This window comes from Cervus elaphus, chromosome 24, assembly GCF_910594005.1.
Source record: "Cervus elaphus chromosome 24, mCerEla1.1, whole genome shotgun sequence".
Lineage (NCBI taxonomy): Eukaryota > Metazoa > Chordata > Mammalia > Artiodactyla > Cervidae > Cervus > Cervus elaphus.
In genome coordinates, this window is record NC_057838.1 from 29,377,414 (window position 1) to 29,393,783 (window position 16,370).

Consider the following 16,370-nt stretch of genomic DNA (forward strand, 5'->3'; position numbering starts at 1 on the left):
TGATGGGACCCGATGCCATGATCTTAGTTTTCTGAATGCTGAGTTTTAAGCCAGCTTTTTCACTCTCCTCTTTCACCTTCATCAAGAGGCTCTTTAGTTCTTCCTCACTTTCTGCCATAAGGGTGGTGTCATCTGCATATCTGAGGTTATTGATATTTCTCCCGGCAATCTTGATTCCAGCTTGTGCTTCATCCAGTCCAGCGTTTCTCATGATGTACTCTGCATATAAGTTAAATAAGCAGGGTGACAATATATAGCCTTGACACACTGCTTTTCCTATTTGGAACCAGTCTGTTGTTCCATGTCCAGTTCTAACTGTTGCTTCCTGACCTGCACACAGGTTTCTTAAGAGGCAGGTCAGGTGGTCTGGTATTTCCATCTCTTTAAGAATCTTTCCAGTTTGTTGTGGTCCACACAGTCAAAGGCTTTGGCATAGTCAATAAAGCAAAAATAGATGTTTTTCTGGAACTCGCTTGCTTTTTTGATGATCCAACAGATGCTGGCAGTTTGATCTCTGGTTCCTCTGCCTTTTCTAAAACCACCTTGAACATCTGGAAGTTCACTGTTCATGTACTGTTGAAGCCTGGCTTGGAGAATTTTGAGCATTACTTTACTAGCATGGGAGATAAGTGCAATTGTATGGTAGTTTGAGCACTCTTTGGCATTGCCTTTCTTTGGGATTGGAATGAAAACTGACCTTTTTCTGTCCTGTGGCCACTGCTGAGACAACTGTACACTCTGCATTAAGCCAGGTACCTCCAAGGGAGGGAGAGAGTGGCTATGGGGAGGTCTTACCTTGCCCTTGAACAGGATCACCGGGCAGACAAACCGTCCTCTGCACCTGGCTGTCTTGCTGCGGTTGACGAGGTCCTGCAATTTGCTCACTTGCACGGTGCTCTGAAACCTAACACAAGGCAAGAGAGGTAGGTTAGGCTGCGTGTGCATGAGTACTGTGTAACCCGTGCCAGGGGTGTGTGTGTATAAATATTCATTTCAAATTGAATAAATGCTCAGATTTCTAAATTCTAGATCACAGACATTTTAAGCTTTTCAAGAAAAGAAAAAAAAATGCTAGATTATGGGTACTAAAACTGCAATCATCCTGATTTCAAAACCTTTAAGATTAAAACAAAAAAGTGAGCAACTCTGAAGACATGGTACTGAAAATGAAGAAACACAGGGAGCAAACTGAATGTTGATCATTTCCAGGGTGCTCAGTTTTTCACCCCAAAAGTTGGACAAATATGTTGGGGACCCTCTGGCAATAATGAGGCCATCTTTGTGATCTTTCAGAGGGCAGGATATGATGAAGTTCACACTCCATATGGTTATGAGCCTCTGATACATCATCAACATTTCAACCAACACTAACAGTCTAAAATGTCAACAGGGCAGGGAATGCTGGAACAAAGATGGTGAAAGAGAAGCTATTCGTGGCCTTGAGAAGCATGGAAGTTAACGCACCCAGCTCTGCTAAGGGAGCTTCTAGAACACACACAAAAAAACACATTTAGAAATGAGTTTAAGCAAGTCACACCTATAGCAGACCCTTAAAATAAGGGTCTACTCGCACAGATTCACCCACTGATTCTTTTTTTTTTTTTTTTCACCCACTGATTCTTAACAAAAGGCTCCACATCAGCCAGTAAGGACTTCTGGTTCCAAGAGAAACAGGAGGCAGGAAGTTCAACAGTGGGACGCTCTCCCGGCTATGCAGAGTAATGGAGGAAAAGGAAGGAAGATAGTCAAGCTCCTTCCTTACAAGGATTGAGTTTCCAGGCTGAGTCCGAGAGGGCGTCATCCCTCCTACATCCCAGTCCTGCTAGTGTCATTGCATGACACGTGCACACAAATAACTGTTTCAGAAGGAGTAAGTTCAGTGACTCCTAAATACCACTGGTATCTCTTTAAGCATATCTAAATTCCGTTGGCATTAATAAAAATATAGTCTTCTGAAAACACTGCTGATTTCTTAGTAGCCTTCATAGATATATTCTCAAGCCAGTTACTAACAAAATAACTACTATCAAGTGAGGACTTGAAACTGAAGTTAAAACAAGGTCTCCAAATAAAAACCTGATATATAGTCTAGAAAAATAGTTCTGATGAACCTATTTACAGTGAAGAAGTGGAGACACAGACATAGAGAACGATCTGGTGGAAGCAGCAGGAAGAAGAGTGTAGGGCAAGCTGACAAAGCAGCACTGACATATATATACTATCACGTGTAAAATGGATAACAAGCGGGAAGCTGGTGTGTAACACAGCGAGCCCAGCCTGGGACCCTGTGATGACCTAGAGGGGCGGAATGCAGAGGTGAAGAAACGCTCCAGAGAGAGGGGAGATATATACATATGTTTGTGCATGCACCTGTGTGAAGTTACTTGTCATGCCCGACTCTTTGTGACCCCGTGGACTGTAGCCCACCAGGCTCCTGCAACGGGATTTTCTAGGCAAGAATACTGGAGCAGACTACCATTTCCTCCTCCAGGGCATCTTTCCTACCCAGGGACTGAACCAGCATCTCTTATGTCTCCTGCATTGGCAGGCAGACTTTTTACCACTAGCGCTACCATATATAATTATGACTGATTTGCACTGACGCAAAGCAAAGACCACCAGAACACTGTAAAGCAATTATTCTCCAATCCAAAAAAAAGAAAAAAAAAAAAAAAAACAGAAAAATAAGAATCAATCAGATTTTAATAACAGGATAGCTGAAATAAAAAATACAGTAGAGAGAATAAATACCAAATCAGATGATACAGAAGAACAGATGAGCAATCTGAAAGATAGTAAAATAACAATCACCCAATGAGAACAGCAAGAAAAATTTTTTAATGAGAGGAGCTTAAGAGACCCCTAAGACAACATCAAATGTACTAACATTTGCATTATATGGGTCTCAGAAAGAGAAGAGAGACAGGGAGAGAAAAATTATTTGAAGAAATAATCACTGAAAAATCCTCTTATCTGAGGATACAGATTAGAGAAAGCAGGTACAGGAAGCATAAAAGATAATAATAATAAAAAAATAACTTGGCTCAGCAGTTTGGTGATTGTAGAAAGAAAACAAGAGGATAAAGGAAGAGGACTTAAACTTTCCATGGTGTATGTTTCTGCAAGGTATGATTTAAGATTTTTTGCCCATTTTTACTAAGCATTTTAAGTCACAAATTTATTACATCTTTACTATAATTCAAATAGAGAAGTGACTACATAAGACTTTTTTTCCCTTTTCTTTCTGTTTTTGGCTGCACTGTGCAGCATGCAGGATCTTAGCTCCCTAACCAGGGATCAAAACTGTGTCCCCTGCAGTGTAAGCTCAGAGTTTTAACCACTGGACCACAAGGGAAGTCCCCATGTTATTTTTACGACCAAGATTTTTTTCTTTTCTGAAGGAAGGAAGAAGGCTGGAGTGCCTCCTCATGGTATGTACAGAGTGCTGAGCTTAGCTGCTCAGTCATCTCCGATTCTGCGACCACATGTACTGTATCCCGCCAGGCTCCCCCATCCATGGAGATTCTCCAGGCAAGAATACTAGAGTGGGGTGCCATGCCTTCCTCCAGGGGATCTTCCCAACCCAGGGATGGAACCCAGGTCACCGGCACTGCAGGTGGATTCTTTACCATCTGAGCCATGAGGGAAGTCCAAGAATACTGGAGGGGGTAGCCTATCCCTTTCCCAGGGGATCTTTCTGACCCGGGAATCAAACTGGGGTCTCCTGCATTTCAGGCAGACTCTTCACCAGCTGAGCTACCAGGGAAGCGGGCACAGGCCAATCAGTCAGGCCCTAGAAAAAACATGGCTCACTGGAAACCAAGTTCTACCACCACCTTCCCCTCACTCTGTGAAATAAAAAGGCAACTGAGTACAAAATAATTGCCTAATTAAACTCAGATGCCAACAGAATATAAAAAAAATACACATAATACTGCTTACATTAGTCTTCCTCCCACCTTTTGGTGGCCCCAGGTCATTTGCATAGATGAGGTCAGCACTATCTGCTGAGTTTAAAAAAAAATTATTTTTATTTATCTGACTGCATCAGGTCTTAATTGAGGTATGTGGGATCTTTAGTTATGGCATGCAAAACCTAGTTCCCTGACCAGGGATTGAACCCAGGCCCCCTGCACTGGGAGCCCAGAAGTCCCAGCACCTTCTGCTTTAACTGACTCTGAGCTCACACCAGCAGCTCTAAATGCCTTGAAACTGCATTTGAGTCTCCCAGTCTGAATACTTCCATTCAACAAATGCTCCACAAAACCAAAGGAGACAACATGCCAGCATTTCCATCCTCAGGGCTCTGGGCAGTCTTATGTGGAGGAAGGCATACTTTTTTCATTAGGCTAGCTGGTGCTTTATTGTCCTGTGTCCCCTACGCAAAGAACCAATTCAGTTTCTGTTCTCAGTGGTTCCTGTTTTTATTTTTATTATTTCCTGGCCTTAGAATCTTCCTCTTACTGTGCTAAGCACTGGGCTGTGTCTGACACATGATACTCATATTTGAAGGAATGAAAGTGGGCTACATATTTATGTTTGTCTTGTGGGACTGAGCCCTTAACCTGTAGATCTGAAGCTATCTCTGGGTAGATGGTGTCAGAGTTGAGTTGAACTGTAGAACATACAGCTGGCATCTGAAAATCAGTAGTATGAGGGAACCCTGCTACCCTATGCTCACACACCAGTGGGAATTATCAAGTGCAGAATTTTTACTCTGTCTCCCAATGCCTCACCTATACTTGCCCTAATTCTGGCCTTTGTTACAATGGCATTGCTCACTTATTGGTCTGTGTTACCCACCAGACCTAAAGGTAAGGATTTCATCTCTCTGGTAGGGTCTCCAACTAGATCTCTGAGATGTGTCCCATGGCAGTAGTTTGTCTTACTGACAAACACATGTCTTGGCCATTAAGAGGGCCCCATCCAGGCTTCTATTCCCAGACGATGGGCAAAACTGGGGAGGTGGGTTAATAGAACCAAACCACTTCCTGAATCTAGTTCTACCTTGTGCAACTCAGTCTAACTTAGTGTCATATTAACACCAAATTCAGGCATGTAAAGAAGCAAAAAGTTCTATTTCTTCTCACCTATACATGCACATATTCCCTTCTCTTCAACAGACATGGCCCACTTAGTATCACTTTGAGGCCTTGCAAGAAGTGAAAAGTAAAAACAGACTGTAACTCCTCTAGGGTTAGGGATATACTGTGGTGGTCCTGGCCTGGAAGGTGAGACTCTGCTAGGCAAAGTGGGAGCTTTCTGGCAGTGATAGAAAGAAGAGGCAGGCATACAAGTGCTATGATCTACATACAATTAATTCCCCCAATATGTTCCTTTTTCTCAGGGAACTCCACCTCAACCTGGTTAGAGGGCACACTTACACATCTCCCATCTTACACATGAGCAAACTTCTCTATGTGAAAGCCCTCTCTGGCTCCCTGTGGTTCCAGGCTATAGCAAAGGACTCATCTAGGAAGCTCTCTGTGATGTAGAAATTCTGATTTAGGGCCCCTGAAATCTGTGATTTCAGTGAGTGCTCAGAGGGTACTAGCCCAATAACCACTAACATCCACAAGTCCATACTCCTTGGACCAAAGATCAAGACCCCATACAAGCTAGTCCCTAACTAAGGACATTTAAGGGACATTCCTACTTGTCTGTCCAATTCCAGCTGAAAGGCATCTCCACCATAGGGTCTCCCCAAACACTCAGACAACAGGCAGGATCTACCCTTCTCCTCAACTTGTCTACAGCAGCACTTCTCCAACCTCTATGTATGTATGGGCCGTATTGTTATGCTGCGATTTTGATTCAGTGGCTCTGGAGCCCAGGACTCAGAATCTCTAGCCAGTGAGCTCCGAGCAGTGCTGTGAGCAATGATGGCCTGCTGCACCCCGGAGAATGACTCTACTGTAGCCCTTCTCATAACAGCGCTTCCCTGGGGCCAGGGTTTCAGATATTGTTGGCAACACCTCCTGGAATTACCTTAAAATCAACAGCAAGCAGGAAGTCTAGCAGAATAAACTTTGAGATTAACATGAAGCACTTCCTAGAGTCTTATAAGCCTCTTATAAGTACTTATTATTACTTATAAGCCTTATAAGTAATAAGCCTGATTACTTATCAGTGTCCAACAACTGCTACCGTTTACTTACTGCCTACGGGCTGCATCCTGTGCTGGGTGCTCTGTGTCACTAGTACCTGGTGAACTGTTACCTTAGGGAGAAGCACTTGGGCTTTGGTAGGTCCTCAGTAAATAGTCAGAGAAGGCAATGGCACCCCAGTCCAGTACTCTTGCCTGGAAAATCCCATGGATATAGGAGCCTGGTAGGCTGCAGTCCATGGGGTCACGAAGAGTCGGACACGACTGAACGACTTCACTTTCACTTTTCACTTTCATGCATTGGAGAAGGAAATGGCAACTTACTCCAGTGTTCCTGCCTGGAGAATCCCAGGGATGGGGGAGCCTGGTGGGCTGCCACCTGTGGGGTCGCACAGAGTCAGACATGACTGAAGCGACTTAGCAGCAGCAGCAGCAGCAATAAATAGTAGCACTTATTTCTAACTCTTAGAGCACACACATCACGCTTGGAATAGTCCCATTTATCAGCAGGGATTGCACTAGCCACTTTTCTAAACAGAGGTAGAGACTGATTAGGAAACTAAGAGCAAAGCAGTTCAACAACTTGCCCAAGTTAGTGATGCAGCCAGCAAGTACACTGACCTCAGGCTTTTAAGCTCTATACATGTACGTGTGCTTAAACATGTCCACAAAGCATACTTCCCACTCACTCTTAAAAAAAGGAAACATTGAGATTCAGGGAGGTGAGGCGTGAAGTCAGCTGTCTTAGGACAATGAGCAATAGGGTGAGAGTAAAACAGGAGTCCAGGACCATGACTTCCAGCTCCTTCTTCTATGCTGTGCTATCAGGATGCCAACAAGGCTTTAACATCTGGGAAAAGCGAGTCTGCCTTGCCCAACGACAGACTTTCCTGACCCTGGGGATGAGATGTCAAGGCCTTCCCAGAAGGGCACGCCTTGGTGACATGATGCTCACGTGTCTTTCTCCTTCTCAGAACTCTCATACTCCAGGAACACGATGTGCTGTGGGTAGTGGCCGCAGATATCCCCATTCACGTTCTGGATCACGCTGTAACAGTAGTCTCGGCCAAACAGCTCCAGACACCTCTTCTCAATGCGTTCAACCTGCACAGAGGAGGAGATATGAACATAAAGAAGATTCCAGGATTGAGAATTAGGTGGGTCCTGCCTTGGAGAAATCTCTGGGGATAACCGTGTGCCTCTATAATTCAATACAAGGAACAGACCTGTTGTTAGATCATAGGCCCTAAACGTGCAGTTCATGAACTCATGTAACAAACTTTGGTGGGGGCAGGGAGGGACTCTGAAGCCCTCAATGTTGTTGAAACTGTGTTTCTTAGGCATCCAACGAGAGGACTACACCTTTCATGAGATTCTCAAAGGGGTCCACAATCCCTAAGTATTAAGAACCTTTGCTCTAGGTTATTTTAACCAGCATCAATACATTATCTTCCTTTGGCTCCAGATGCTTCTCAATTCTCCAGTCAGAGAACAGTACCTAGAAGCTCTAAATAATGTCATGAGTAGAAGCTGCAGACAAAGGTGTCTCCTTACAATTTGCTTATGAAATAGAAGGAACAGCTCCCTTAAAACTGCTCTTATTTTGCTCAATTCGGGAAAGGCCCCCTAGAAGAAGGACATAAAACCTATAACATCTCAACAAGCCTGCAAAAGATCAGAAAGTTTAAGGCCAGCTGGAGTGAAAGTCAGACATAACTTTTTACAACACTGATCTTCATGGGTGTGTAAAATGAAAAGAGGCCCAGGAAAACCACTGACCCTGTAACCACCCAAAAGACCAATGGAGTGGGAAAAACTTACAGGAATGAGGAATCCTCAAATTTCAAGGGACATGAACATCATTAAGAAGCCTATTAAAAATTACAAATTCCAGGTTCCCAACCTCAGAAATTCTAACTCTGTAGGGCTGGGTGGGACCAAGGAACCTTTATTTTTAGTAAACACCCCAGGTGATGCTGATGGTATGGAGCCAAACCAGAGTTTCATGGCCCTGCATGGAAGAGAATTCCATTGGAAAACCTGATGCTACACCTGCCAAAACCACGTGAGGAATGAAAGATGGTAGAGTCAGCAAGATTCCCATCAGACTGCCAGGCAGTGCCTAAGATGGAAATGGCGTGACCAGACTGGAAACTTTCCAGGTCTAGCAATAAGGAGACTGAAGGGAATCCCAAGGGTAGAAAAACAGAGGAACTAAGACTTGCTTTTGATAAGGGAATAGAGAGTGTGGGCTGTCTTCCTACTCTATGGGAGAAGGAAAGGGATGGATCTAATTCTAAGTAATGCTGAGACTGTTTAAGGAGGCAACACAACTCGGTTTACCTCTTTGCTGCATTCTGCACCACCCCTCCAGCCCCTTCACTCTAATCTCTGGCTGACTTGCAGAAATCCTCTTTTAAAAAGTCTAGAATTGAGGGCTTTTGTCCCCATACCTGATGCAAGAGAATTATCCCCACCCTTCAGCTCCCCCTCTCTAATCTCTGAACATGGTCTCTCAGGGCTGACCCCTGGCCTCCAACCTTTCTGTCTCAAACCAAAATGTCGTCCTTCCTTGGTTCACTCTGACCCCAGTTCCTCCTTTCGGTTTTTAAACCCGGACCCTTACTCTCCAAGTCCAGACCCTGGGAACTTCCCTCTGTTTCCGTCCTCTGACCCCTGACCTTAGGCTTTCCTCAGTTACTTCCCAAGGCAGGGACCTTCTCTTTGTGCTCACTGCTGCTCCGTACTCACCTTAGAGCCGCCCGTCCCACTGCAGTCTTTGGCCCGGTACTGAGTCCGGGAGAACTCCTCCAGCAGCTCCCCGAGTCCTGGCTCCTGTGGCTGTGGGCTGCCCGAAGAAGTCGAGGACCCCGCCGAGGCAGCAGCGGCGGCCCGAGCGCCAGCCATGGCCCAGCCTCCCGTCCCCTTCAGCGCCCCGCGTCCCCCTCAGCGCGGCTCAACCCAGCACATGGCACCTGCAGATACCAAGTACAAGTCCAGAATCTCCACAGCCGCCTCAGCCGCCGCCTTCGCCTTACACTTCCGGTCCCGCCCCACCCAGACGGATGTTTACTCCGGCACTGACCAATTGGAGCCCAAGACTCGCGTCCTGCCCCAAGATTACCCGCCCACCCCCGACGCGGAGCGGTCCAAGTGGTCTCCGGGGAGGGGACCGCGGCCACTCGCTGAAGCCTCCTGCTCCGCCCCACGGGGTTTCCCCCGGAAAACCGGGCTAAACCATTGGGACTGCGTGGGGGGAGGTGGACAGCGCGGGAACGAGGAGGAAGGAACCACGGAAAAACCGCGGAAGAGTGAAATGAACCATTAGAGAGAGAGGAGGATGCTGCAATAGTCAACCCAATTTATTGAAGGAAAAGGGAGCGGGGAGGGGGATCATGACTGGCTTGAAATTCTGTGGTTAAGAAGTCCCATATTATTTTTGTTTTTTTAACAGATCATTTCAAACATTCACAGAAATGGAGAGAATAGTATAATCAACCCTCATGTATCCATTAGCTTGTGTCAACAATAATCCAAATACTATCAATCTATCCTGTTTAGTCAGTCTTTCCCCATCCAAAAGAATTGTTTTAAAGCACATCTTATTATTTAATCTGTGAATATTTCAGTATTTTTAACAGATTAGTACTGTTCAGTTCAGTTCGCTCAGTTGCGTCCCGACTCTACGACCCCAGGGACCGCAGCACGCCAGGCCTCCGTGTCCATCACCAGCTCCCGGAGTTTACTCAAACTCATGTCCATCGAGTCGGTGATGCCATCCAAAAATCCCATCCTCTGTTGTCCCCTTCTCCCGCCTTCAATCATTCCCAGCATCAGGGTCTTTTCCAATGAGTCAGCTCTTCGCATTGGGGGCCAAAGTATTGGAGTTTCAGCTTCAACATCAGTCCTTCCAATGAACACCCAGGATTGATCTCCTTTAAGATGGACTGGTTGGATCTCCTTGCAGTCCAAGGGACTCTCCAGAGCCTTCTCCAACACCACAGTTCAAAAACATCAATTGTTCCGCGATCAGCTTTTTTTATAGTCCAACTGTCACATCCATCCATACATGACTACTGGAAAAACCATAGCTTTGACTAGACAGACCTTTGTTGGCAAAATAATGTCTCTGTTTTTTAATATACTATCTAGATTGGTCATAGTTTTTCCTCCAAGGAGCAGGAGTCTTTTAATTTCGTGGCTGCAGTCACCACCTACAGTGCTTTTGGAGCCCAAAAAATGAAGTCTCTCACTGTTTCCCATCTATTTGCCATGAAGTGATGGGACCAGATGCCATGATCTTAGTTTTCTGAATGCTGAGTTTTAAGCCAGCTTTTTCACTCTCCTCTTTCACTTTCATCAAGAGGTTCTTTAGTTCTTCCTCACTTTCTACCGTAAGGGTGGTGTCATCTGCATATCTGAGGTTATTGATATTTCTCCCAGCAATCTTGATTCCAGCTTGTGCTTCATCCAGTCCAGCGTTTCTCATGATGTACTCTGCATATAAGTTAAATAAGCAGGGTGACAATATATAACCTTGACATATTCCTTTCCCTATTTGGAGCCAGTCTGTTGTTCCATGTCCAGTTCTAACTGTTGCTTCCTGACCTGCATATAGATTTCTCAAGAGGCAGATCAGGTGGTATGGTATTCCCATCTCTTTAAGAATTTTCCAGAGTTTGTTGTGGTCCACACAGTCCAAGGCTTTGGCATAGTCAATAAAGCAGAAATAGATGTTTTTCTGGAACTTGCTTGCTTTTTCAGTGATTCAATGGATGTTGGCAATTTGATCTCTGGGTGCTCTGCTTTTTCTTTTCTTTTTTTTTTCATTTATTTTTATTAGTTGGAGGCTAACTACTTTACAATATTGTAGTGGTATTTGTCATACATTGACACGAATCAGCCATGGATTTACATGTATTCCCCATCCCAATCCTCCCTCCCACCTCCCTCTCTACCCAATCCCTCTGGGTCTTCCCAGTGCACCAGGCCCGAACACTTGTCTCATGCATCCAACCTGGGCTGGTGATCTGTTTCACTATAGATAATATACATGTTTCGATGCTCTTCTCTCGAAACATCCCACCCTCGCCTTCTCCCACAGAGTCCAAAAGTCTGTTCTGTACATCTGTGTCTCTTTTTCTGTTTTGCATATAGGGTTATCATTACCATCTTTCTAAATTCCACATATATGTGTTAGTATGCCGTAATGGTCTTTATCTTTCTGGCTTACTTCACTCTGTATAATGGGCTCCAGTTTCATCCATCTGATTAGAACTGATTCAAATGAATTCTTTTTAACGGCTGAGTAATATTCCATGGTGTATATATGCCACAGCTTCCTTATCCATTCGTCTGCTGATGGGCCTCTAGGTTGCTTCCATGTCCTGGCTATTATAAACAGTGCTGTGAGGAACATTGGGGTGCACGAGTCTCTTTCAGATCTGGTTTCCTCGGTGTGTATGCCCAGAAGTGGGATTGCTGGGTCATATGGCAGTTCTATTTCCAGTTTTTTAAGAAATCTCCACACTGTTCTCCGTAGCGGCTGTACTAGTTTGCATTCCCACCAACAGTGTAAGAGGGTTCCCTTTTCTCCACACCCTCTCCAGCATTTCTTGCTTGTAGACCTTTGGATAGCAGCCATCCTGACTGGCGTGTAATGATACCTCATTGTGGTTTTGATTTGCATTTCTCTGATGATGAGTGATGTTGAGCATCTTTTCCTGTGTTTGTCAGCCATCTGTATGTCTTCTTTGGAGAAATGGCTGTTTAGTTCTTTGGCCCATTTTTTGATTGGGTCATTTATTTTTCTGGAATTGAGCTGCAGGAGTTGCTTGTATATTTTTGAGATTAATCCTTTGTCTGTTGCTTCGTTCGCTATTATTTTCTCCCAATCTGAGGGCTGTCTTTTCACCTTGCTTATCATTTCCTTTCTTGTGCAAAAGCTTTTAAGTTTCCTTAGGTCCCATTTGTTTATTTTTGCTTTTATTTCCAATATTCTGGGAGGTGGGTCATAGAGGATCCTGCTGTGATTTATGTCGGAGAGGGTTTTGCCTATGTTCTCCTCTAGGAGTTTTATAGTTTCTGGTCTTACATTTAGATCTTTAATCCATTTTGAGTTTATTTTTGTGTATGGTGTTAGAAAGTGTTCTAGTTTCCTTCTTTTACAAGTGGTTGACCAGTTTTCCCAGCACCACTTGTTAAAGAGGTTGTCTTTTTTCCACTGTATATCCTTGCCTCCTTTGTCGAAGATAAGGTGTCCATAGGTTCGTGGATTTATCTCTGGGCTTTCTATTCTGTTCCACTGATCTCTATTTCTGTCTTTGCGCCAGTACCATACTGTCTTGATGACTGTGGCTTTGTAGTAGAGTCTGAAGTCAGGCAGGTTGATTCCTCCAGTTCCATTCCTCTTTCTCAAGATTACTTTGGCTATTCGAGGTGTTTTGTATTTCCATACAAATTGAGAAATTATTTGCTCTAGTTCTGTGAAAAAGACCGTTGGTAGCTTAATAGGGATTGCATTGAATCTATAGATTGCTTTGGGTAGAATAGCCATTTTGACAATATTGATTCTTCCAATCCATGAACACGGTATGTTTCTCCATCTGTTTGTGTCCTCTTTGATTTCTTTCATCAGTGTTTTATAGTTTTCTATGTGTAGGTCTTTTGTTTCTTTAGGTAGATATACTCCTAAGTATTTTATGCTTTTTGTTGCAATGGTGAATGGTATTGTTTCCTTAATTTCTCTTTCTGTTTTCTCATTGTTAGTGTATAGGAATGCAAGGGATTTCTGTGTGTTAATTTTATATCCTGCAACTTTACTATATTCGTTGATTAGCTCTAGTAGTTTTCTGGTAGAGTCTTTAGGGTTTTCTATGTAGAGGATCATGTCATCTGCAAACTGCGAGAGTTTCACTTCTTCTTTTCCTATCTGGATTCCTTTGACTTCTTTTTCTGCTCTGATTGCTGTGGCCAAAACTTCCAAAACTATGTTGCATAGTAGTGGTGAGAGTGGGCACCCTTGTCTTGTTCCTGATTTCAGGGGAAATGCTTTCAATTTTTCACCATTGAGGGTGATGCTTGCTGTGGGTTTGTCATATATAGCTTTTATTATGTTGAGGTATGTTCCTTCTATTCCTGCTTTCTGGAGAGTTTTAATCATAAATGCGTGTTGAATTTTGTCACAGGCTTTCTCTGCATCTATTGAGATAATCATATGGTTTTTATCTTCCAATTTGTTAATGTGGTGTATTACATTGATTGATTTGTGGATATTAAAGAATCCTTGCATTCCTGGGATAAAGCCCACTTGGTCATGGTGTATGATTTTTTTAATATGTTGTTGGATTCTGTTTGCTAGAATTTTGTTAAGGATTTTTGCATCTATGTTCATCAGTGATACTGGCCTGTAGTTTTCTTTTTTCGTGGCATCTTTGTCTGGTTTTGGAATGAGGGTGATGGTGGCCTCATAGAATGAGTGTGGAAGTTTACCTTCTTCTGCAATTTTCTGGAAGAGTTTGAGTAAGATAGGTGTTAGCCCTTCTCTAAATTTTTGGTAGAATTCAGCTGTGAAGCCATCTGGTCCTGGGCTTTTGTTTGCTGGAAGATTTCTGATCACAGGTTCGATTTCCTTGCTTGTGATGGGTCTGTTAAGATCTTCTATTTCTTCCTGGTTCAGTTTTGGAAAGTTATACTTTTCTAAGAATTTGTCCATTTCTTCCAAGTTGTCCATTTTATTGGCATAGAGCTGCTGGTAGTAGTCTCTTAAGATCCTTTGTATTTCAGTGTTGTCTGTTGTGATCTCTCCATTTTCATTTCTAATTTTGTTAATTTGGTTCTTCTCCCTTTGTTTCTTAATGAGTCTTGCTAATGGTGTGTCAATTTTGTTTATTTTTTAAAAAAAAACAGCTTTTAGCTTTGTTGATTTTTGCGATGGTCTCTTTAGTTTCTTTTGGATTTATTTCTGCCCTAATTTTTAAGATTTCTTTCCTTCTACTAACCCTGGGGTTCTTCATTTCTTCCTTCTCTAGTTGCATTAGGTGTAGAGTTAGGTTATTTATTTGACTTTTTTCTTGTTTCTTGAGGTAAGCCTGTAATGCTATGAACCTTCCCCCTAGCACTGCTTTTACAGTGTCCCATAGGTTTTGGGTTCTTGTGTTTTCATTTTCATTCATGTCTATGCATATTTTGATTTCTTTTTTGATTTCTTCTATGATTTGTTGGTTATTCAGAAGCGTGCTATTTAGCCTCCATATGTTTGAATTTTTAACAATTTTTTTCCTGTATTTGAGATCTAATCTTACTGCACTGTGGTCAGAAAAGATGCCTGGAATGATTTCAATTTTTTTTAATTTATCAAGACTAGATTTATGGCCCAGGATGTGATCGATTCTGGAGAAGGTTCCGTGTGCACTTGAGAAAAAGGTGAAGTTGGTTGTTTTGGGGTGAAATGTCCTATAGATATGAATTAGGTCTAGCTGGTCCATTGTGTCATTTAAAGTTTGTGTTTCCTTGTTAATTTTCTGTTTAGTTGATCTATCCATAGTTGTGAGTGGGGTATTCAAGTCTCCCACTATTATTGTGTTACTATTAATTTCCTCTTTCATACTCGTTAGCGTTTGCCTTACATATTGCGGTGCTCCTATGTTGGGTGCATATATATTTATAATTGCTTTATCTTCTTCTTGGATTGATCCTTTGATCATTATGTAGTGTCCTTCTTTGTCTCTTTTCACAGCCTTTATTTGAAAGTCTTTTTATCTGATATGAGTGTTGTGACTCCTGCTTTCTTTTGGTCTCCGTTTGCATGAAATATTTTTTTCCAGCCCTTCACTTTTAGTCTGTATGTGTCCCTTGTTTTGAGGTGGGGCTCTTGTAGACAGCATATATAGGGGTCTTGTTTTTGTATCCGTTCAGCCAGTCTTTGTCTTTTGGTTGGGGCATTCAACCCATTTACATTTAAGGTAATTATTGATAGGTATGGTCCCGTTGCCATCTACTTTGTTGTTTTGGGTTCACCTTTATACAACCTTTCTGTGTTTCCTGTCTAGAGATGACCCTTTAGCATTTGTTGAAGAGCTGGTTTGGTGGTGCTGAATTCTCTCAGCTTTTGCTTGTCTGTAAAGCTTTTGAATTCTCCTTCATATCTGAATGAGATCCTTGCTGGGTACAGTAATCTAGGTTGTAGGTTATTCTCTTTCACTACTTGAAGTATGTCCTGCCATTCCCTTCTGGCCTGGAGGGTTTCTATTGATAGATCAGCCGTTATCCTTATGGGAATCCCTTTGTGTGTTATTTGTTGTTTCTCCCTTGCTGCTTTTAATATTTGTTCTTTGTGTTTGATCTTTGTTAATTTGATTAATATGTGTCTTGGGGAGTTTCGCCTTGGGTTTATCCTGTTTGGGACTCTCTGGGTTTCTTGGACTTGGGTGGCTATTTCCTTCCCCATTTTAGGAAAGTTTTCAGCTATTATCTCCTCGAGTATTTTCTCATGGCCTTTCTTTCTGTCTTCTTCTTCTGGGACTCCTATGATTCGAATGTTGGGGCATTTCACATTGTCCCACAGGTCCCTGAGGTTGTCCTCATTTCTTTTTATTCTTTTTTCTTTTTTCCTCTCTGCTTCATTTATCTCCACCATTTTATCTTCTACCTCACTTATCCTATCTTCTGTCTCCGTTATTCTACTCTTGGCTCCCTCCAGAGTGTTTTTGATCTCATTTATTGCATTATTCATTTTTAATTGACTCTTTTTTATTTCTTCTAGGTCTTTATTAAACATTTCTTGCATCTTCTCAATCTTTGTCTCCAGGCTCTTTATCTGTAACTCCATTTTGTTTTCAAGATTTTGGGTCATTTTTATTATCATCATTCTAAATTCTTTTTCAGGTAGATTCCCTATCTCCTCCTCTTTTGTTTGACTTGGTGGGCATTTTTCATGCTCCTTTACCTGTTGGGTATTTCTCTGCCTTTTCATCTTGTTTAGATTGCTGTGTCTGGAGTGGGCTTTCTGTATTCTGGAGGTCTGTGGTTCCTCGTTATTGTGGAGGTTTCACCCAGTGGGTGGGGTTCGACGATTGGCTTGTCAAGGTTTCCTGGTTAGGGAAGCTTGCGTCGGTGTTCTGGTGCGTGGAACTGGATTTCTTCTCTCTGGAGTGAATGGAGTGCCCAGTAATGAGTTTTGAGATGGGTCTATGTGTTAGGTGTGACTTTGGGCATCCTGTAAGTTGACACTCAGGGCTATGTTCCTGCGTTGCTGGAGAATTTG

General features: G+C 42.9%; 1 protein-coding gene across 3 annotated transcripts in view; it reads right to left on the bottom strand.

The window, feature by feature from the left end:
- MTMR14 (myotubularin related protein 14) overlaps positions 1–9,156 on the bottom strand; it is a 44,287-nt gene extending 35,131 nt beyond the window's left edge. For all 3 annotated transcript variants that reach the window (XM_043885863.1, XM_043885862.1, XM_043885864.1), the window contains exons 1-3: positions 8,858–9,156; positions 7,062–7,210; positions 796–904 (exon numbers count right to left, since the gene is read on the bottom strand). In XM_043885863.1, the coding sequence (XP_043741798.1) occupies positions 796–904; positions 7,062–7,210; positions 8,858–9,013 (414 nt within the window). In that variant the 5' untranslated portion in view covers positions 9,014–9,156. The remainder of the gene's footprint in view (positions 1–795; positions 905–7,061; positions 7,211–8,857) is intronic.
- Between the last annotated feature and the right edge of the window lie 7,214 nt (positions 9,157–16,370).